The sequence below is a fragment of the Molothrus aeneus genome, chromosome 3, assembly GCF_037042795.1.
Source record: "Molothrus aeneus isolate 106 chromosome 3, BPBGC_Maene_1.0, whole genome shotgun sequence".
In the NCBI taxonomy this organism is placed as follows: Eukaryota; Metazoa; Chordata; class Aves; order Passeriformes; family Icteridae; genus Molothrus; species Molothrus aeneus.
The window spans coordinates 110,689,942-110,712,565 of NC_089648.1; the positions used below are offsets into that span (position 1 = coordinate 110,689,942).

At 42.5% G+C, this 22,624-nt stretch overlaps 1 protein-coding gene across 2 annotated transcripts in view; it reads right to left on the minus strand.

The window, feature by feature from the left end:
* MSRA (methionine sulfoxide reductase A) overlaps positions 1-22,624 on the minus strand; it is a 237,750-nt gene that overhangs the window by 77,150 nt on the left and 137,976 nt on the right. For both annotated transcript variants that reach the window (XM_066547616.1, XM_066547617.1), the window contains exons 4-5: positions 19,585-19,689; positions 4,243-4,349 (exon numbers count right to left, since the gene is read on the minus strand). In XM_066547616.1, the coding sequence (XP_066403713.1) occupies positions 4,243-4,349; positions 19,585-19,689 (212 nt within the window). The remainder of the gene's footprint in view (positions 1-4,242; positions 4,350-19,584; positions 19,690-22,624) is intronic.

Genomic DNA, 22,624 nt, shown 5'->3' on the forward strand with positions numbered 1-22,624 from the left:
TGCAGCACGGAAAAGTGATTACAACCCAAAGAATGGCTCAGCTTATCAGATCAGCTTTGCTTGTCTCCACAAGAGCCACCACCATCAATCAGGACTCAAGTCGTTGCCATTCAGAGCAGAGTGAAGCAGAGATAATTTGACACATAAAGCTCTGAATTAGACATAATTTGAAGAGGAGTAAGCAGGTGTTATTTTTTTATTGACTATTGTATTGCTTTAATAAAAACAATCTCATTTCAAAGGAGCTATTTAACTTCTCCCAGCCAAAAATCACATGAAAAACCATCTCCCAGGCAAAGCCTGTTCTGAATTCACACAGCAGTCAGATAAAACACAGATGAAGGTTGCAAATTCCCACTGCCAGGCATTCCTTCATGGAATTAACCACTCAGAACTGCAGATCTCAGAGGTCTGTAAACAGCCCTGCCTCCAGCTTTGACAAGTACAATCCTGACCACTTCACCTCCTTGCAGGTTGCTGCTCCAAAGCTCATTGCTTTTGGAATGCTTTAGGAAACTCCAGCTTTTCAATCTCTTTCCTTGATACCAAATGTAAAGGTCCTATTTTTGCACCTGAGGGTTTTGCTTGTTTGTTCCCACATCATATCACAGAAAGGTGATGGAAGCTTCCCAGTGTCTGCTGTGCTGCAGGGATTGCTGCATCTTCTGCTAATTCATTGTGTTCCTTATCCCATGGAATTCATCCACCCAAAACCTCTGCTCTGGGGCCAGGCTGGGAGAGATGAAGGTGTTCACATGGAGAACAGAAGGATCCAGAGAGAGCTCAGAGCCCCTTCCAGGGCCTAAAGGGGTTCCAGGAGAGCTGGAGAGGGATTTGGGACAAGGGATGGAGGGACAGGACACAGGGAATGGCTTCCGACTGCCAGAGGGCAGGGTTAGATGGGATATTGGGAAGGAATTCCTGGCTGTGAGGGTGGTGAGGCCCTGGAATTGAATTCCCAGAGAAGCTGTGGCTGCCCCTGGATCCCTGGAAGTGTCCAAGGCCAGGCTGGATGGGCTTGGATCAGCCTGGGATAGTGGGAGGTGTCCCTGACCATGGCCCATGGATGATTTTTAAGGTCCCTTCTAACCCAAACCATTCTGTAATTCCCTGCAGGGGAGGCACTCAGTGTATTCTTGCAGCCTTACAACCCAGTGCTAGTGCTTGACAAAACAACTGCAAGGTCTGACTCTGAAAAAAAGAAAAGAATACAAACTTCTTCCCACCCTGATTTCATTCTCTGGATTACAATTGCCTCGATAATTCATTTGAAAACTAAACCCAGCTGAGCAACTGTCTTGAAAATTGAGTAACCTCAGGTTCACCTGTATTAAAAAACCTCAGCTTCAGGCAAAGCTGCTCATTCACAGTGATTTCACCAAGGCCTGGCCCTCATTTGATGTTTTTCTGATTACAGTTCCATTGTGTCACCGTTTAGCAGCAGCACTATTGTATTACAGTCTGTCACCAGCAGCTGACTCTGACTCCTGCACTCAGCTCCCTCAGCAGCTCCAGCTCCATAGCTGGATGTGAATTCAGTGCTCTACTGCCACTTCTCAGCTCTCAAAGCAGCTGCAGGAATCAGCAATAAGTTCCACAACTTAAAATAGATGGGACCTTGCAGGCAACCTGGGCTCGGGGCACCCCGAGGGTCTCACTCACAGCCTGGTAATAAATCTGATTATTGTCACTTAAAATTGAATCTCAGCATCACTGAGGTTGGAAAAGCCTTCCAAGATAATTGAATCCAAGCATCCCCCAGCACTGCCAAGGCCACCACTGATCCATGTCCCCAACTGCCACATCCACACAGCTTTTAAGTCCCTCCAGGAATGGTGAATCCACCACTGACCTGGGAAACCCATTCTAATGCTTTCTCACCCTTTCTGTGAAGAATTTTTCCCTAATATCCAGTCTAGACCCCAACTTGGCACAGCCTGAGGCCATTCCCTCTCTTCCTGTCCCTGTTCCCTGGGAGCAGAGCCTGACCCCCCTGGCTGTCCCCTCCTGTCAGGAGTTGTGCAGAGCCACAAGGGCCCCCTGAGCCTCCTTTTCTCCAGGCTGAGCCCCTTTCCCAGCTCCCTCAGCCCCTCCTGGTGCTCCAGCCCCTTCCCCAGCTCCATTCCCTTCCCTGGATACCAGAAGCCAGTTAGGAAAAAACCCCAAACCTCATCTAGCAAACCCATCATTTTCTGGTTGAAGGCCATTTTTAGGGCTCCCTCAGTTCAAACCACATCTAAGAGCACATGCACAATTATTCAGTGAACAAAAAAATAAATGACATTTTATTTCTCTTCCTTTTCAGTGCCAAAAAATGCTGGAGTCACCCATGCACACTGCAGTTATTGTAATATTTGTTAGTCCTTCCTCCCTTGCTGCAGGCAGCACTGCTTATCACAGAAAAAATTGTGCCATTCCCACATTTTTATCCATGATTATCTGGCATGTGTCACTGCCAGAAAAAGCTTGATATTTATTTAAAATTGCTGCAATATAAGGAAAGTGGCTGTATTACATTTACATTAAAATAATGGAATGCACAGCATTTAATATGAAAAGGGATTCCTGAACAAATTGTTTGCTCAGTGTGTTTCCCACACAACCATTCCACTGCTCCTGCAATACCCCAGTAGATAATATTGGAGATATTGTTGTTAATAATACATGGGAAACACACATCCCTGAGGAATTTCAGTGCATATTTGCTGGGTTTCCTTAGCTGGCAACACCGTCCCTTCCTTCCCCACTTCAGTGCAAAAACAAACTCTACATGTGCTCACTTACAGTTGTGCCTAATTATATAAATGTACTAATTACACACACTTTTCAAAGTAGGTAAATTTTAAATGGTGCCATTAAGGAAATCTATTTGATGATGGAAATTTCTGTAATATCATATTGCAATCTCACACATGGCAATTTTGCTCTCATGTCAGTATTTATTTAATGACAAATAACAGCAGAGGATAATAGAGTTGGGAAAGCAAATTAAAGCTGTAAGATTTGCAGGGTGATGTTGGTCAGCAGATGCTAAAGGAAAGGAATAAAAAGAATTTGGAAAAGCAGTGGATCTGAGGTAAATAATGAGTAAAAAGAAGTTTGGAATGATAAATGTCTTCCAAAACCACCAGATAAACACCTGCAAGGGTGACTTACTCCCCTCAGAAACAAATATAAGTCATTGAGCACTTCATTTACACACACAGATGTCAGATCTGGAAATCACTTACCAGCAGTCCTGAGCACCTCTTTGCACTCAAAATAATTCCAATTGCAAGTAGGATCCAGTCCTAGGAGCTCACCCAGTCATACCCACACTGGTAAAAAAAATCTGCTGCCTTTTGAGACCTTCTGGCTGATGTAAATAGAGCTTTTTACTTTTCACACCAAATATTCACCCAGATTCCTGGTTCTTTAACATAACACCTGTGAGGTGACTGTATAACTAAATATAATGAACACTGATTGTCTTTTGGTACTACTTAAGTTTACTGCCCTGATGTCCCAGGTGAGTGGGGTTTTTTCATATAAATTAGAATAATTTAATATTTTTCTGCTGCAGAATCTGGATTTTGCAGAGCACTGGGCAGTACCACAGTGCAACAACACTGCAGGATACTAATCCCTCTGCCTTTACTTAAATAACAAAGTGGCAGGAAAGAGACAGAATGCATTCTCCCCAGAAAACAGAGGAAAACTCAGTGTAAGAAAGGGAATTGGTTGATGTTCTCTCACACAAATCCTTGTGTCACAACAAATACTCTCAGTAAGTCAGACAAGACATTTATGGAAAGGCTTGATAGAAGTATCTCATAAGCATCAGGTGGGTGATCCTGAGTTATCCAGCTCAGTTATTGATCAGCAATGTTCAGGAATTCTTGGATCTGGGATTTTGGGTTCACCCTTCAGGGTTTGGGGTCCAGAGAAGCTTGAATAGCTTTAGTTCACAGATTTCTGTTCTGCTGAACCCACACTAAATAAATCTGTAGAAGAGACTCAAAATATTTCTGCACAAGGAGCTATTTCTCTTTCTGCATGGTTATAAAATTACTCACACCAAAAAAAAAAAATCCTAAAAGTTGGAATTTAAAGCAACTATGATGCAAGTTGGGCGTTGGACTGAGGAGCTGCAACAGCTGCACGGAGAGTGCAACGCACAGGGAGTGTGATTTTGTGTTACTTGGTGACATCTGTGACCTTGTGCTCACAGCTGAAGCCATTCCACCCCCTGCCCAGTGTTACCTTCTGATATTCTTCCTTGGATCTCAGGGCAGCTTCCATCTGCTCCTGGGAGAAGGTGTAGATGGCCGAGCGGTACTGAGTGCCGACGTCGTTCCCCTGACGCATCCCTGGGGGGACACAAGGCAGGGGGATCAGCTTCCCTCCTTCCCTGGGGGCTGGGAGAAATCCAGAACCCCCCATTCCAGAGAATCCCAGCATGGGTTGGGTTGGGTTGGGTTGGGTTGAATTGGGTTGGGTTGGATTGGGTTGAGTTGGGTTGGGTTGGGTTAGGTTGGGTTGGGCTGGATTGGATTGCGTTGGGTTGGGTTAGGAGAGACCTTAAAGTTCATCTCATTCCAACCCCTTGCCATGGGAAACTTCCCAGTAAATTCAGCACAGTTTCTGCCATGCACACTCAGCAAGGAGCATTAGGGAGTCCAAGTCTTTGGCTAAAGAGTCCTGAAAGGATTCAATGCTGATACCTCCTTTTAAATGTCATGGAAATGAAATATGAGCCTTTTATGGTTTTGTTCCATCACACAATAGTCAAATACAGATGTCAAACCCTAAATAATTAATCTGCAGTCACTGTAATCATGGTGCTCTTAAAAAACCCTGATTTTGGACCATGCAAATGGTTACCAAAAAAATGTTGATTTTATCAAGTGCTCATAATCTTTCTTGTGGTGTGGGAATACAACTTAATGGGAGAGAGGTACAAAATACTTTTGGAGAAAAATAGTTATTTTTGGGACAGGCTGCCCAGAGAGCCTGTGGACTCCCCATCCCTGAAGGAGTTCAAGACCAGGCTGGATGGGAAATTTTGGCACCAGGATTTTGTGATATTTCTGCTGATACGTGTAACCCCTTCAAAAGACCTGATGTATGAAGTCATTCATGTACAAATTTGAAATATAAGGGATGGATTCTCCCTGAAAACCTACAAAACACTGGGCCAAAGCAGAGAGGGCACAACTGTCCCCTCAGATGACCAGCCCAGATTTGGTTTGGCACTCCAGTCCTGGGAAGTCACTGCTCATTCCCTTTCCCACTCCCACTCCCATTCCCATTCTCTCCAGCCAGCTTTGCTGTGGATCATTCCCTAAACTCAAACAACAGCCTCAGAGCAGCTTTAGCATCAAGAATTCTCTGGACATGCACTTCTGCAGCTACATTGGCAGCTTTGTTACCACTGCCTTTCTCCCCTTCTTCCCAATTCTGTGTTCAAGAACCCGACTTTATGCTTTGCTGGAATAAAATGTGTTAATTTTGACTTTGCTTAAGAAACTCCAACTTTTTCACTCTCCAAGTTCATCCACACCAGCAGACAGAGTCCTCCCAAAAAGCTGCAATCCAAGACAAATTGGAAATCATCAGGATTGGTGTTAGGATTGCCACCAGGCTGCAGAAGCCCCTCTGAGGATTCCCATCAAGTGTCAGGATTGTGGAGATGAAATGGAAAAGGAAATGGATGTCCTGATACCCCCCCTGGCAAAGGACAGAGGGTGGAGAAAGAGCCTGTGGTACTGGAGGGAAAAAATGCCATCAGCTCACTACTCCTCATTAAATCATGGATTTATCCCTCTTAGACTCCCCAGGGCAACAAAAAAAAATATTTAAAGGGAAATACAATAAACAAACAAAAACTGCCTGAAATATTCATGAAAAACAAGACACAAAAATATTTTAAAATATGTATAAGGACAAAAATTCCATTCAATGACCAAAAGTTACATGAAAGAATCTAATTCCAAAACATCTTCTGGAGTTTTCTGATGATTTGGGTTATTTTTTAGCTGTTAAAATGTATTATTGCAATAAAAGCAATAACAATGTTCTTCATCAATACTTAATAGTGGCAAGTGCCACCAGAGGATATTTTGCTCATTCCTTTGGAAGTTCTTCCAGGGTGGCAGGAAGCTCTGGTAAAGCCAATTTGGGATAAAATGAGGACAGGCCAGGAAAGCTTTAATTTTGCCAGAATATGTTAATGCTGATTGATGCTTGAGCTTAAGCATTAACATTCTGCAAATCTATTTATTGCTTAACAAACTGTTTAACAACCAACTAGGGAGGAGATTACAAAAATCTCTCTAAATGGAGGATCACTACAGAGGGTGCTGGTTTCCAGCATGAATTTAGGAGTGTAAGTTTGGTATGAGCTCACATGCACAGTGCTCTGAGTGAAAAAATCAGATTATTTAATATCTGCACGTGCCACCATGACATAGTATCTAGGACCCAGTCAGCTTAATTAATTTATTGAAGAGAAGGTTAAGAGGAGAACTTACTCTAAATTAAAAATACATTTCTAGAGGAGAAAAAAAAAAAAAACAGGGAAATGAGGCTCTTCAGTCTTGCCAAAGTGGTTTAACTTGGAAGGGCAATTGAAAGCCAAAGTATCCAAAATCCAGGTGGGAAATAAGACAACATCCAAGCAACAAAGAGCATTTATCTCTTGAACAATGCACCCAAAGCCACATTCCATTCCTGAGGGCTTCACTTCAAGGAAATACATTTTCACAGAATCATAAAACAGTTTGGGTTGGAAGGGACCTTAAAGATGACCCAGTGCCATCCCCTGCCATGAGCAAAACCTGCCAGTTTAGGGATAGTTTTTAGGGTAGCTCCAGTAAATCAATCTTTTCCTCAGGGATAATAGGGAAATCTGTCAGTAGGACCTGAACCTTCCTTTCGTTCAGGGCTGAGATGAAAAACAGGTTCCTTCTTAAAGCTGGAACATCTGAATTTCTTAAAGAAAATTTATTAACCCTGAGGAAGCAGAGAATCACTGAGGGTGGAAAAGGCCTCAGAGATCACCAAGTCCAACCATCCCCCAGCAGTGCCAAGGCCACCACTGACCCATGTCCCCGGGTGCCACATCCGCATAGATTTTAAATTCCTCCAGGGATGGGGACTCCACCACTGCCCTGGGCAGCTGTGCCAGGGCTGGACAATTTTTTCCATGAAGGAATTGTTCTCATCTAGATCTACTTTAGTAATATCAGTGGGGCAAGACAGAGACTGGAAAAGGTAAACCCTGTGTCCCTGACCAGGGGATCAGGAACACATCCAGCAGGAACAGGAATAAACAGACCTCTGAGGTAACAGCCGGGCACTCACTGGTGAGGCCTGAAACAAAGAAAATCAGCTGATGTGCTGGGAACAGCCAGAGATCCTCTTGTCAAAGAGATTCTTTGATAGAGAGACTGATTGTAGAACAGAGAGAAAAGCAGAGAATTTGCACCTCTCTGGCAAAAGACAAAAACATGTGGGGTTTGGATATGGTTGTGTGGTGCCAAAGTATGAAAAAGTCGAAAATCCAACAGCCCAGATCCTGTGTGAGCACTGGGCTGTCACTGTAAGCTCTTGTCTCTGGAGAGCCAGAGTAGATGAGGGAGCTCCAAATGTGTTCAGATGTTGGGCATGGATCATATTCAGGAATTTCCCTCTGGCTGACCAAAGCATCTCAGCAGAGCTCAGCCCTGACCACTCTGGAGAACACAAAATGTCCTCACTGTGCCAGCAGAGCCCGGAGCACCAATTAACCACAAAAAGCCCTCAAGAGCTGAGCTCTGATGTATATGAAATGGAAATTTGTGGTGAGAGGATGGTGGCTGGAGAGAAGAGAGCTGTGATGAGCTCCCAGATTCTGTCAAAGGAACAGTTCCCAGGTTGAAACTGCCACGGAATATAAACACACTGCCACTGGGAAAGCTGATATTTGCCCAAGTGTAGATAATAGGCAAAGAAATGGCTCTAAAAATCCCTTTCTTACCAACACTTTGGTGTCTTCTGATGCACCTGGGTAGGAATGACTTAGTTTTTGTCTTCTTCACATTCTTTGGCATCAAAGCAATGAATTCTGGCTCTGCTTTGGTTTGAATGACAGGTATATGGACTGTAATATGGAATCCCCATCCCTGGAAGTGCCCAAGGCCAGGCTGGATAGGGCTTGGAGCAGTCTGGGATAGTGGAAGGTGTCTCTGCTCAAGGGCAAGGGGTGGAATGAGATGATCTTTAAGTTCTGTTCCAACCCAAACCATTCTGTGACTTTCTGATTAATAAAAAATCATATTTCCTAGTATTGTTTTTTTTTCTTTAGAAACTGCAAACAAGCAGATTTGATTCCAAAAAGCCGATGTTTAATACATTACCTACAGAAAGCTAAAGCAAAAGACACTTTATTTCATTGGCTAAATCAAGGAATTCTTTCAAAGACTCAACCCTCTAATGACTTGAAAGTAACACTTATACACCACTCCTTATCTTCCCTCCATTTAAAAATAATAAAAAAAAGGTAATGGCATCATCCGTCAACTTTGCTATTCTCGGAGGATCCCAGGCATAATGGAGATAAATGGCTGAGGTCTCTTCGACTCTTCTCTGCCATCCAGTGAAATTTTAAAGGGCAGTTCATAGCTCTTATTTTTATCATAATTTTTCCTGTGATTTATAGACTTTCCTGCAGCTGTCACTTATTTTCTTATACCTGCAGCAACCTGAGATACAGATTGGTCATTTTCTTCTCCCCAATCAATCCTTGCTGAGTTAGGACTAATAAAACTCCTTCTTCCAGCTCATCATATCATTATTTAGTAAAAATCAATGGCACCATGTCAGCCTGGCTTGATGTCATCACTCACTCTAATGATTACATCCATACAGCTTAAAAGTTGCCAGGGGAAAGTAAAACTCTTTATGGCACATGATTAAAGGAGAAAAATGTTAATAAGAAAGAATTTCGTTATAGTGTTGTGCATTGAAAGTTCTGGATGATTTTCAAGGTGCCGTGGTGCGGGAAGTATAAATTAAATAGAAAATAGTTTCTTCAGGAGGTTTAAAAGAATTAATGAGCTTGTACATAATAAAGAGAAGTTTTGCACTGTCAACAAGGTTTAGAAAGTTTTCAGTATACACAGTTTTTAGTGTCAAGGAGGAAACACTAGTTTTGGTCCTCTTTTGGCACTAAAAGATTTTTGAAGTCTTTTCCAACCCAAACCATTCCATGATTCACATAGCAGGGGCAATACTGCTCCTCTAACACTTCAAATATTTTATACATATTTTTAAAAACTAGAAATTCTCCAGGAAGACTTGGTTTAGAAGAAAAGTTTCCTGTATATTCATTATTTATTAATTCCCTCAGATATAACAATGTATAAATGCATTTTTGAATGCTCTTTGACCTTTGAAGGAAGTGCATCATCAACCTGAACCCAGAAAAAACCCTCACAGGTTTGTTTTGGATGAGTGCAACAAACCTCAAGTGTTAACTCAGGTATCACTGGCAGGCGAAAGTGTTAATCCATTTCTAATTATTAATTGAAATTTCATATTTACCAGTAGTGCACAGAACAGATGAATAGAACAGTGAATTATGCACATAAATCATCCTTAATGGCACTAAACTTATTGTAGGGGACTTTTGCTTTAATCAAACTTGAACTTCACTTTAATCAAAAGTTAAATGATCGGGTTTAGACAGGATTTTAGACATTTTCTGCCATAAATAGGCATTAGGCTTTTTCAGAGGTACTTTCTCTTAAAAACCTATCTGGGAGCTGGATGAACTTCAACCTGCTGGTGAAATTCCAGAGGAAACCACAAAGATGCTCCAAAGGCTGGAGCCCCTCTGGATCCAGGCTGGGAGAGCTGGGAATATCTAGCCTGGAGAAGGATCCAGGGAGAGCTCAGAGCCCCTTCCAGAGCCTAAAGGGGCTCCAGGAGAGCTGGAGAAGGACTGGGGACAAGGGATGGAGGGACAGGACACAGGGAATGGCTTCCCACTGCCAGAGGGCAGGGATAGAGGGATTTAGGAAGGAATTCTTGGCTGTGAGGGTGGGGAAGCCCTGGCACAGGGTGCCCAGAGAAGTTGTGGCTGCCCCTGGATCCCTGGAAGTGTCCAAGGTCAGGCACAGGGCTTGGATCAACCTGGGATAGTGGAAGGTGTCCCTGCCCATGGAGGGTGCAGGGGGGTTTGACAGTTTTTAAGGTCCCTTCCAACTCAGATAATTCCATGATTCTATGAATATGGGAAGGGAATTAAATTTTTATCCATATTTATTGGTGAAGCTGGAACTGAGGTTTGGTTTAGGCAACCAAAACTGACCAAACACTGATGCCTCATTTGAGTCAACTGTGTCGACCAGCTCTTCCCACACCAGTGGGAGCTGAATCCCTCCATGCCCATGGAAACATCTAAATTTAAGTGGATTTAGCTCAGCCTTTATTGCTCCTGGCTGTGTGGCTGTGCTGGTGAGACAAGCCTGCCTGGAGATCCTGATAGCCTGCAATCCCAAATAAAATGCATGCAGCAGGGATGTGTGGAAGAGGAGGACACAACAGAGGGCAGAAATGAGCTCCACATTCTCTAACTGCTGGAAAACAGGGATAATACCCAAAAGCATCTGATATGGCAAAGGCACTTCTGTTTGGGCACCAGAATTGGGCCCTCATTGCTGATTTTCTTCAGGGCTTAACTTTGCTGTGATGTTACCAAAACCTGGACAACAACTGATGATGGGGAAAAATATAATTAAGAAATGCAGGGATTCAGACTAGTTACCACATGGGCTCAGCTATGGAACCAGACAGATTTGCTGTTGTTTTCTCCATGTGCCTTCTCCTTTCTCTTCATTTATCTGCTGTTCATTAGTGCCTTGCCACAATTTAGGCATTTGCTAGCACTACGAATCCAAACCCACTCTGATCCACCAGGTGCTGTTGCAATAGTAATAAAAATAATTATTGATAATAAAAATAATAGTGTTGTCATTTGCTTTTATCAGCAGATAAGCTCATGGGACACTGCTCTCTCAAAACACAGACAAGTGTGCTCTTATAAATATGCACAAGGAAATTGCAGGCAGAGAAAAACAGTCATTCATTGAAAATATTGTTGTTCAGAAGAGAGTCAGCTTTGACCTCTTGTACCTAATTATACACGAAAACAAAGATTAAAAGCCTACTAATAATCACCATAAACTATGATTAATGATGCCACGCTTCAGTGCCTCAGATTTCCAGACCCAAGTACAGTAAATTCACTATTATTTGAAGAATAAAACAATGTTTGGTATGTCTTTGTTTTGACTTCATCTATTGTTTTCCTTGCCTAAGGATTAGGAACAATCCATCAAAAAAATCTGCAGAAAAAGACTTTCTAAGGTTGCCCTCTCCTAATTCTACAAACACATGAAAATTTAGATGCTGTTATTCCCACCACATACCCCTTGGCTTCATGGATAGAACCACGGCATCATGGAATGGTTTGGGTTGGAAAAGACCTTTAAAGATCATCTCATTCTTATATCACAGAGTCACAGAATATTATGAGTTGGAAGGGACCCATATGATATTTTTTTAAATATATATATATATATATATATATATATGTATAAAATCTATTATCTCATTCTTCCTTATATCCAGTATAAACCTCACCTCCCTCAGGTGGATTCATGTTTCCCACAGTGTCAGAGTTTTAATTTTCAGTAGTTCTGGGGGAATGGTCCATATATCCTTGTCAGGTATAAAATAAAGAACCTAAAAGCAGTTGAACAAGGATTTCAGAGCCCAGAAGGACTTTTGCCCTTGAGCCAGAATTGATTCAGCAGCACTCACTTCAAAATGCAAAGTGTTCAGCCCACCTCAGCAAACCACTGTTCTCCTTAATAATCCCCTTATTAAGAAAGATGCAGGGAAAACATCATCTCCTAAACTGCAAATATAGGTCAGGAAAAGTCTATTCTAATTTATATGGATAAGAAGAGTCTAACGTGCAAATTAGGGCACAGCAGCTGAAATTCCTGGGGATGCAAAGCAGCCTAATAACACCAATTTATTTTTAATGCCTGTTTACTCCTGGAGAAACACAAAGAGTGGAAACAACAAAACACAAGATTTCAGTTCAGGAAGGAGATGAAGCTGCATTCCCAAAGTACAACTCTGACAAAGACTTTGCTACTTTAAAAAAAAACCACAGACCACAGGTATTTTGGAGGTGGTTTTGGGCAGGGGATTAAATTCATAGTTGGTGGGATGAATCACCATCAATCAACTGTCCCGCCACTGGGATTTCATTGGAAAGAGCAAGGAATTAGAAGAAGACAACAGAAAGACTCCTATCAAACAGCCCAGTTCTACTCTTGAGTGTCCATCCCTGCAGGAACCACCTCACATTTGTCTTTATTGTGTCCTGGCACATCGATTTCCATGGCTTTTGTTAATTTATCAACACAGGGCTGTGCTTTATTCACTTCCTTCAAGAGCCTCCCAGCAATGTCTGTACCACTGATTTAATTAGCATCCTCTTCACTGTATCCTCCGAGTCATTAATGAAAATATTGAGGAGTATTGGACCAAGAATGGCTCCCTGAGGGGCTGGTAATTCTATTTTGAATATATTAAATATGCTTGGTGACAATAGATTTTGTATTTCTACTGGTTTTTGTTACACCTTGTAATAATGCTGAGACCATCAAGGCTCTTTATAACGTTTGAAATATATGACAAAGGTGCTTTAATCTGAGACTCACAAATCTCACTCAAATTATAAAGGGAAGCGAGTTACAAAAATGTAAAGGCAAAACATAAAAATGGTTACATTTTACAGGGAGTGATTATTTTTTTCCCTTTAATCTCCAAATGGAGTTCCAGGCCTGTAGCAGAATACCAAATGTTGGTTTAGGGTGGCTGCAGCGTTTTTTATGTGTACAGCTGTTCTTCCACTGGTATAAGTAGACACATCTGCTCATTAGCAACACAATGTCATTTCTAGTGTCTAATTTTAATTATTTGCAGATGATAGATTCCTTATGCAATGTCTAAAAAAAGTACAGGCCTTCAAAGCTGGGGAGAAATAAATATCCCCTCTGCAAGCAAACTGGGTCAGCACAACAAAAAGCAGATATTAATCTGGAGAACTCCTGTATCAGCACCAAGGCTAAATGCCAGCGTGTTTGGAAGGTCACAGGGAGGAGAAATGGCTCCTACATTTCTTCTTTATCATGGATACACAAGACATATGGACTGAGAGATGTTCTGAACAAGTCTGGCAGGTGATGAGTTTGTTGTAGGACAGATGGTCCTCAACTGCTGGAAAAACATCAGCCCTGCTTACATTTCCTGCACAAACACAGGCAAGATAAGGGCTTGTCCCTGACAGGAAAGAGGGGAATGAGATGCCCTACAATGACTTTGGTTCTCTGGGTGTTCACAAAGGATCCACAAGGCTGGAGTGGGAATTCCAGCAGCCCCTGAGCAGCAGTGGCCACAGGTTTGTCCTTCACCCCGTGGTCAGTGACCAAAACTGTGGAGTGCTGGCTTCCTCTCTGCCACTAACTCAAAAATCCAAACAGAAAGGCAGAAGGAATGAAAAATGATGGGATTTGTGGGCAACAGGCACTCAGCACAAGGAATTGTGGCCATACCTGAGTTGTTTCCTGTGGGCTGGGAATGATTGGGTACTTTTGAGGAATGTGGGGAGCAGAACTACCCAAACAAGCATCTGATTTGGACTGTGCTCAGGAAAGAACAGAGCTGAAGGAGGCAAGTGGATTTTTCATTTCTCCCAAACACGTTTTCACAGCATCACAGAATGGTTTGGGTTCAACAGGACCTTAAAGATTATCTTGTTCCATCTCCTGCCATGGACTGGGACACTTTCCACTAGACCAGGCTGCTCTTAAAATAAATTAGTTTTGTTGTCTGCTTGACTTTTGTACAGACCATGAAAGCAAGAAGGAGCCTTTCTTTAAAGTCACCTTGAACTGGCTGAAATCCCCGACAGATAAAGGACTTCACCCACACACAGGTCAGAAGAACTTCAAGATTAAAGCCCTTTACAGGACTCATATTTGCACCACGCCACTCTTCTCTGGTATCAGATTGATTTTTCCAAAGGTCTGGAGAAATAGTTTCTGACACCCCACAAAGAGCAGCCAAACTTCCTGATCTGATCCAACATGACACATTCCTCCCCAACCAGGAGCACAGCAGCAGGGTTTGGAATTGGCTCAGGCACTGCAGGTCAGTGTTGATGCCAGGAGGGTTGATCCCACCAGCATCCCTGCTCCTGGCAATTTAAATCCTGGCTGGAAACCACGTTTCACTTCCATTCATGCAGGGTTAATTTTCAGCCTGAGCAGAGAACTTTGTGATTGCCAGAGTCAACACAAACAAAGAGCTTGTATCTGGCCGAAAGGTCGGGGAGAGAGGAGAAAATCACCCTTTTCCCTAAAAGGGAAGTCAAATATTACTTTACAGAAATTGTGACACTACAGAAGGGGCACAAAACTGATGGGCTGAAAGTCCAAGTCCCTCTGTATAGGCAGCAAGGAGGTGCCAGCAGGACCATGGTCAGGGTGCAACTTTAAGAAGACAGTCAGGCTCGCAGTCTAAAAAAAATCTGGAAAGCTCTGAGGATGGCCCCATTAAAAAAAACAGGCAATACAGACTTTGCCCAACACCTCTGCAAGCATTAAAAAATAAAATTATCTACAAAGATTTTTTGGTAGTATTTTTTGCATATCCCATTTATCCCCCTTTTCTCTATCAATGACAAAGAAACAACATCTCGAGCCCTTACGGAGCCATCCAGAGCAATCCTCTTATAGATCAGCTCATCCCTGGGAGAGCAGGAATGCTGAGCAGGGCACTGGAGGCTGAGCAGAGATGACAGCCATATGCCACTTGGCAGAAGTCAGGGGGTTGTTTGTTGCTTTTTCAGTCTCCCAATTCTAATGAATTATAAAACAGAGCCTAAATTAACAGTCAGGAGGACTTTGTCAGGGCCCCACACTTTGGAGATGCTCATTGGGGAGGATCTCTTTCAACTGTTTGATTTGATCAAAGGTTCTTGCTTTTCAATTGACTTCTGTGCACTCCAGAGCTTCCCTAAACAAGAGCCAGGCTCCTTCCCAGGGACAATTTGAATCCCAGTGAGGTGTCAGTCTCTTCTAAAGGACAACTGCTTGGAAAGCAGGAGTTTTTGAATATTAATACACTCATACAATGATGAATGATGGGACTGGCAGTCTGTACTCTTCAACAACTTGGTACCGACTAAACCGATACTGAAAGGTCTTAATCTGCCACAGAATGTACACATTTGATGTTTATTGACATTAGAACAATGAGACAAGTCCATTATCTGTGCTGGGGGTAGAAGAGGTGAAATGGAGATAAAACACACTGAGCTTCTGTATTTTTGAATGAGAGCTGCACTCAAGAAGTTCAGCACTTGCTGCATGAGACACTGGATTCACCCAAAGATTGTGCTGAATTTTATTAATAAGAAATCTTCTCATTTACCTTCTTAGTCAAAATCTTCTCATTGGCAAACTGAGTCCTGCATTCCCACAAGGCTGCCTGAATAAAACTCACTGTCTGCACACAGCTCAACCACAAAGGAGAAAAACATTGCAGGTCAGAGAGGGAACTCTCACTTACAGTATCTTTACATAAAGCCACATTTCCCACAGCCATCTAAAAATAGGGAATAGGAACAAATCAAGGCAAAGAAACAATCCCAACTTAGAGACCTTCTACCCCTCCCCCCACCTTACAAAACAGAAATTTGACATTGGGACCTTGTGGTTCAGGTTTTTCTCAAATCAAGAAATATGAATGAGGCAAGAAGAGCTTTGCAAAATTCTTGGACTGAGATTAGACCAACAATATCACAGAATCATTTCGGTTGAAAAAGACCTCCAAGACTCCCAAGATTAAATCCAATCTCCACCTTGTCACCAGCTTAGAGTACTGAGTGCCACATCCAGTTTCAATGTTCCTTGGGGACTTCCAGGGATGGGGACTCCAACAGGAAGGGGACAGCCCCTTCCAAAGTTTGACAGCCCCTTCCATGAAGAAATTCCTCCTGGTGTCCAACCTTTCCTGGTGCAGCATTAAGGAACCACAAAAATACCCAGGTAAAGCAACCTGTGCAAGGCTGGGGCGTGCAATGGCTTCTGAGAACAATTCCATCTTTTCCAGGGGTAAAGTGCTGGTCTCACTTTTGGCAAATTATTATGGAAGAACCACGTGGAAATTCTGTTGCTCCAAGCTTAGATGAAGGTTTGGGAGTGTTTCCACTAAGCACTGCCGGGCCACACAGATGCCTGAGACAGTTGTGAAGGACTTGGGTATCTCCAGGGCTGGGTGTCACATGGAGACAGGAGCTTACTCCCAGAAGGAATTCAGCCACATTAGCACGGCCTCCTGCCTGGGCTAATTAGGTGATGCTTCCCAGCTGCCAGAAATCCAAGAGTGAATCACACATCTGCCACATCCAGCCTTCTTCTGAAAGCACAGACTGGAACGGTGCTGAACATCAGTTGTGTGAGGATATAAAGACATAATGTCATGATTTTACTTTGGTTTAGAGCCAGAAAGAATCATAAATTCAGCTGATGAGTTTATTTGACCTGTTATCACAACTGCTACACTTCATCCACATAGCAGTGTGCCCAGATAATGAACTTCAGTCATCCTAAAACCCTGAAGTCCTTCAGGCACTTCCCTGCTCTCAGTAGGCCACAGGCTGAGCCCAACCACTTCCAAAGTCAAGACTACAGACATGGCAAAAGATTGACTAGGTGGGTGTTGTTCAAATTATTTCAGCAGAAATCCATTCCTCATACCTGGAAGATGAAGAATCATAAATTCCTGACCATCAGTTCCCAGCTCTGGCAATCAGGACGAATCCAAACATGAGTAAGACACATGGACCAATTGTCCTGATGTATCAAAACAACCAGCCCGGAAGAGTCATGGAAACCCAGAATGGTTTGGTTTAGAAGGGATCTTAAAAACCATCTCACTCCACCCCCTGCCATGGGCAGGGACACCTTCCACTATCCCAGCTTGCTCCAAGCCCTGTCCAACCTGGCCTTGGACACTTCCAGGGATACAGGGGCAGCCACAGCTTCTCTGGACACCCTGCCAGGACCTCACCGTCTTCACAGCCAATAATTCCTTGCCAATACTTCATCTAAACCGACTCCCTTTCAGTTTGCAGCCATTCTTCTTTTCCTGTCACTCCAGGCCCTTGTAAATATTGCTCTCTATCTTTCCTGTAGGCTCCCTGTAGGTACTGGAAGGCCTCAATGATTTTGCCCTGAAGATTCTCTTCTCCAGGCTGAAAGAAAGCAGCCACCCTCTGCTGATGGCCAATTTCTGATAATCCAAAGAAAAAAAAGAGCAAGAAAATGGTCTAAAACCAGAAATTGGGAGGACAGGAAGAGAAGCTCTTTCATAAACTCTACAAGAAAGCCAGGAGGGCCTATCAGTGTGATTTGAGGGTGGAGATTGTCTTAGAATCACACAATCCTGGAATGGTTTGGAAGAGACCTTAAAGATCACCTCGTTCCAACCCCCTGCCATAGGGAGGGATCTTTCTCAAGGCCAAGCTCCACGTTTTTCAGGAATTGTGCAGATGAATTATCCTGAACACAGCTCTAAAGGAGGGGGTTGGAAAGGGAGGCTCATCAATCATCATCATGGGCCACTGCATTCAACAGATTCACAGGATGCCTTCTCCTGACTGGAATCAAGCCCCTCTTTTAAAATGATGGATTATCTCATCTGAAAGACTCAAAAGGATGGTGATGGAAAAAGACTCCAATGTTTAATTACACTGAGGGTGTAATTAAAGCTGCTTCATTCCACAGTGGAGCTTTCCAAACTTCAGCTCCCAGCTACTGCAGCTTGTTCTGGTTTATCGGGGTCAGGTGCTCAACCTGTCACAAGGTCCCTGCAAGGATGACTTGAGCATGCAATCACAGAATATCCTGAATTGGAAGAGACCCACCAGGATCATTGATCCAATTCCTTGGGGTCTCCCAGGACACCCCAACAATCCCACACTGCCCCTGAGAGTGTTGTCCAAATGCTCCTGGAGCTCTGGCAGTCCCAGGGCTGTGACCACTCCCTGGAGAGCTGTTCCAGCGCCCAACCAACTTCTAAAATAAGAACATTTTCCTGATATCCAACCCACCCCCACATGGCATGGTGTTCTCCCTCTTTCATGTGTCTATTCCCAGCACTGGGGCAGTTTCCCGGGCTCTATATCCTTTTATTGCCCCTCTTCAAATCCCCAGCAATCTTTCCATAGATCCTTGGGATGGCAACGGAGGAACTGCACAAAATGTTCTGATTTCCTGGCCCTGCAGACAGAAAATTCCTGACTCAAGCCCTTTCCATACAGGCAGAAGTTGCAAAAACCTCTTTGTGCTCAGTGGAAGACACTTAATACACAATAGTCCCTGGATCCCTCTTTGAGTTTCTCTTTCCTGGGATGGCATCGCATTTTGGAGGTATCATCTGCAATTTTTTTGTTCCCAGATGCGGTAACAAGTGGCATAATTACGATGGCTGTTCAAATATTGAAATGAGTTACTTGTGTGCAGGATTTCTGGGAGATGGGAGAAGGGGTGATGTTTATTGGAACTCTATAAACATGCAAAATGTTTTCTGCACACAGTTTCCCGTTTCTGTTTGCACAGATGTGGGTCGTGTCAGCACAAAACCTCTGCCAAGAAGGACGAATTAAATCCAAAGGTTTGGATAAGGCAGATAGGTAGAATGATCCACTGGTGTTTCTGCACAACATCTCTAACTCCTTTTTGCTCCCCTTCTTCTACTCACAAAATATACTCAGTACTGGTGAAAAATGTAAAATCCCAAGTTGTGATGAAGGATAAAGGGCCTGGGTAGAAATAAAATAAAGTAAAAGAAAAGAAAATAAATAAAAGAAATAAAATTTTAAAATAAAATAAAATAAAATAAAATAAAAATTATAAAATAAATTAAAATAAAATAAAGTAAAAATTAAAAAATAAAATAAAATTTAAAAATGAAATAAAATAAAGCAAAATAAAATTTTAAAAAATTTTAATAAAACTAAAAAATAAAATAAGGTAAAATAAAATAAAATAAAATTTTAAAAACAAAAGAAAGCAAAATAAAATGAAGCAAAATAAAATTTTAAAAGTAAGGTAATGTAAAATAAAATAGAATAATAGAAATTTTGAAGATGCAAAGAAATACACTCTAATTGAAGAGACAAAAGAAATTACAGAATAAATTGTCATAATCAAAGTTGAAGAGAATTTTCCATTGTCTGCCGTGCTACTCTGTGGGAATTTTCCCAGCCCAGGCAGCTGTAAGGGAGGAGGGGCACTCGGAGCTTCTGTGCTCCCATTCTCCCTCTCCCTCTCTTTCTCTGTCAATAAATGTCTGCAATCATATTCCTGAGCTCCAGTGTGATTTCAAGGTTCATCTCTTCCATGCAGCTCAAACACTAATTATCCCAGCTGTAATTAGTAAGATAATTAAATACTGGCTCGCTCATCACTCTACCTTGTGTCGGGTCATGATTCTCCCAGAAGACCTTGAGCAGTTGCTCAAAGCTGATGTTTTGTGGCTCAAACACCACCCGGACGGCCTCAGTGTGCCCAGTTCTGCCTGCAAATTCAAAATAAAATCAGATTTTAGCAGTGACAATTAGCCAGGGCACACTCAGGGTTTTGTCTCTGCAATTCCAAGCACAGTCCTTTGGTTTTGTTTCATGTTTTCCTAAAAAATACTTGGATTTAGCACCATTCATACCTGAGCTTTTTTGCACAATGTTTTATATTTATGTCAACTCCACTAAATCTGTTTGTTCAGATAGGACCATCATGAAATAAACTGTGTAGAGAGACAAAGAGAGAAAAGAGTAATGTTATTACAGCAGTTTGTTAGCTTATAGGAGAAAAAATTAAAAATTCTAACAAATATATAACTGAAAACCAGCAAAATATTTGAAATATTCCAAATAGAGCATTAAAATATGAAGATTTCTATGTCTAAGCTGTCTTGACTGGATTTTGTTTCTGTGGAGATATGGATAGTATAATTGATTATTAAATAATTATCATTACTATAAAATATCAATAATATTGATGATGATAAAAACAAATGTCAAGGGTGTGTTTATACACAATCATACAGATAATTCCAAACTGTTTCACAATATCCAACAGGCTCAAAAGTGTCAAAGAAAGCCTGGCTGAACTTCAAATTTTATGACAGCAGAAATACAAGGAAGATTAGCAGATGTTACAGCACTTACAAAAATATTATTCCTATTTTTCAGTTACACTTTGGACAATTTTTTTTCATTTCTGACTTGTTTATGACTCACAATTTTATTGAAAGATCCAACTTCTGAAGGATCTGGCCACATAATTCATTTAAAATTTAATTACTAGTGATATTGATGAGTGCTCAGACTTCTCAGGTGAGAGTCCACCACACAAAGTGCATTTTATGTTTTATATATGTTTTATATTTTATAATTTAAAAATTATACATTCATGAATGGGGGAAAAAAATCCCATCCTTCAATTAAATCATAAAAAGTAAATAGCAAAAGAATAAACTGGATCTGCCTTTTGGTGGGGACCTATTGAGCTCCTTGACCACATTAGAGGGTTTTATTTAATTTACAGCAGCACGCACCCCAAATTTATTCCACTGATTTCAACAGAATCGGGGAATTCCACAGAGGGTGAATCTGGCCCAGTGCTGGCTCCTGAATGAGCTGTCACTAAACAAGAAAAATCAGATTCTGGGAGTAACTGAGGAGGGTTCAGTAGAGGCATGAGGAGAAATTTGAATTTAAAAAAAATGGAGAGAAATAAAAAGGATGCTGGGAAATACTAAAGACCCATGATGAGGCAAAGTGTGACAGCATTTTTTCAGTTAACAGGGCACCTGAAACAAAACCTAAACAAGGCACAGAGAGCTGATAAAAGGGATTTGAAAGACTGGGATTAAATTTAGTCTGGAATGCAGAGGAGCAAAGGAGGACACATCTGAGATATCTGTAGTCTAGATATGATAAAATCAAATTGCTCCCTATCTCAACCTAGCAAAGATCTGCTCAGTGAGATGAAAAGAGAATATCCAGGTTTCCTGGGAGCTGGAGTGAAGCCAGGTCCTCCTGTCCTGCAGGATGTCCCCAGCTGTGACCCAATTCCTCTCTGCCTTTTACAGTCAGGGAAGCATCTCATAACCTGAAGCCAAATTCAGATGGTGGGAAGCAGGAAGGATCACCCATTCAGCAGAATAAAAACACAAGTTAGAGATAATTGGCTCAATAACGAAGTGAAATGGTCTTCAACAAGAACTGACGGCCAGCTTAGCTCAGGGATGGAATTTATTCCAGATTTCGTGGTTTAATGCCATTGATGAGCAAAAATAATGAATTTGGTGGTGCCCAAATTGGGACTTTTGCTGCAGCTTGAGGAGAAAAAGGAGAGACCACGACCAGTGGTGTGTCCAGCTCGCCCAAACCAACACGGTTCTTGTCAGTCACACAGGCGCAGGGCGGGCATGGCACATCTCGGTGGGCACGTGTCCTAGGGTGACGTTATGATGCTTGTGTCCCCATTAGTGTGTCCTGTTTATACTGGATATTATGTTCTGTGCCTTCAAGACTGGCTCTGAAGAGTGAAAGTTTTGTTTTGGTTTTGTTATCAGCCGCTCCCCCATGGCTGGGGGGGACACACAGACAGGGCAGTACATAGTGCTGCTTTTGCTTTTTGCTTGGCTTTTTGCTCTGCTCTTGCTTCTGCTTTGCTCTTGCTTTTTCCTTCTGCTCATTCGTTAGTTTAGCTAAGCAGTCTGAATTTTTCCCTGGACTGTTTTTCCTTTCCCTTTTTTGGAACCACTCAAACCTGCTCTGGACTGGGACCCGGGAAACACTCAGAGTTTGCACCTCGTGGCTGTAGCAGCTGCCCCAGCACCAGAGGGACTGATAGCAGAGTGACCACCCCCAGGAGAGACTTTCTGAATTTGTCATCTTTGTCAGAGCGGTGACAGAGTGATGTCATCTGGTATTGTTCATTTTGTGTGCTGGGGGGTGCTGTGCCTGTTAAATAAACAGGTTCTTTCCACTTCTCTCCAAGGAATCCCTCCTTGATTGGGGAAGGGACCGTGTGTGTTCGCTTTCTGGAGGGGCCCCCTTTTGGAGGTTTTCTCCCAAATTTGACCTAAACCAGGACAGCGTGGCATGGAAGTTTGCATGGCAAACAGGGGCGTGGCACATCTCTGTGGGCGTGGCACAGCAATTTGAGCAGTGAACAGGGGTGTGGCACTTCTCTGTGGGTGTGGCACGACAGTTTGTACAGCAAACAGGGGTGTGGCACATCTCTGTGGGCATGGCAAAGCAATTTGAGCAGTAAAAGGGGTGTGGCACATCCCGGTGGGCATGGCACAACAATTTGCACAGGCAGGGTTGCAGATTTCCTCCTGCTAGTGTGTTTTTTGGTTGGTTTGGGGTTTTTTTTTGGTTTCTTGGGTGTTTTTGTTAGTAATGGTTTTTACATGATCAAAAACTTCAGTTAGTGAAAGT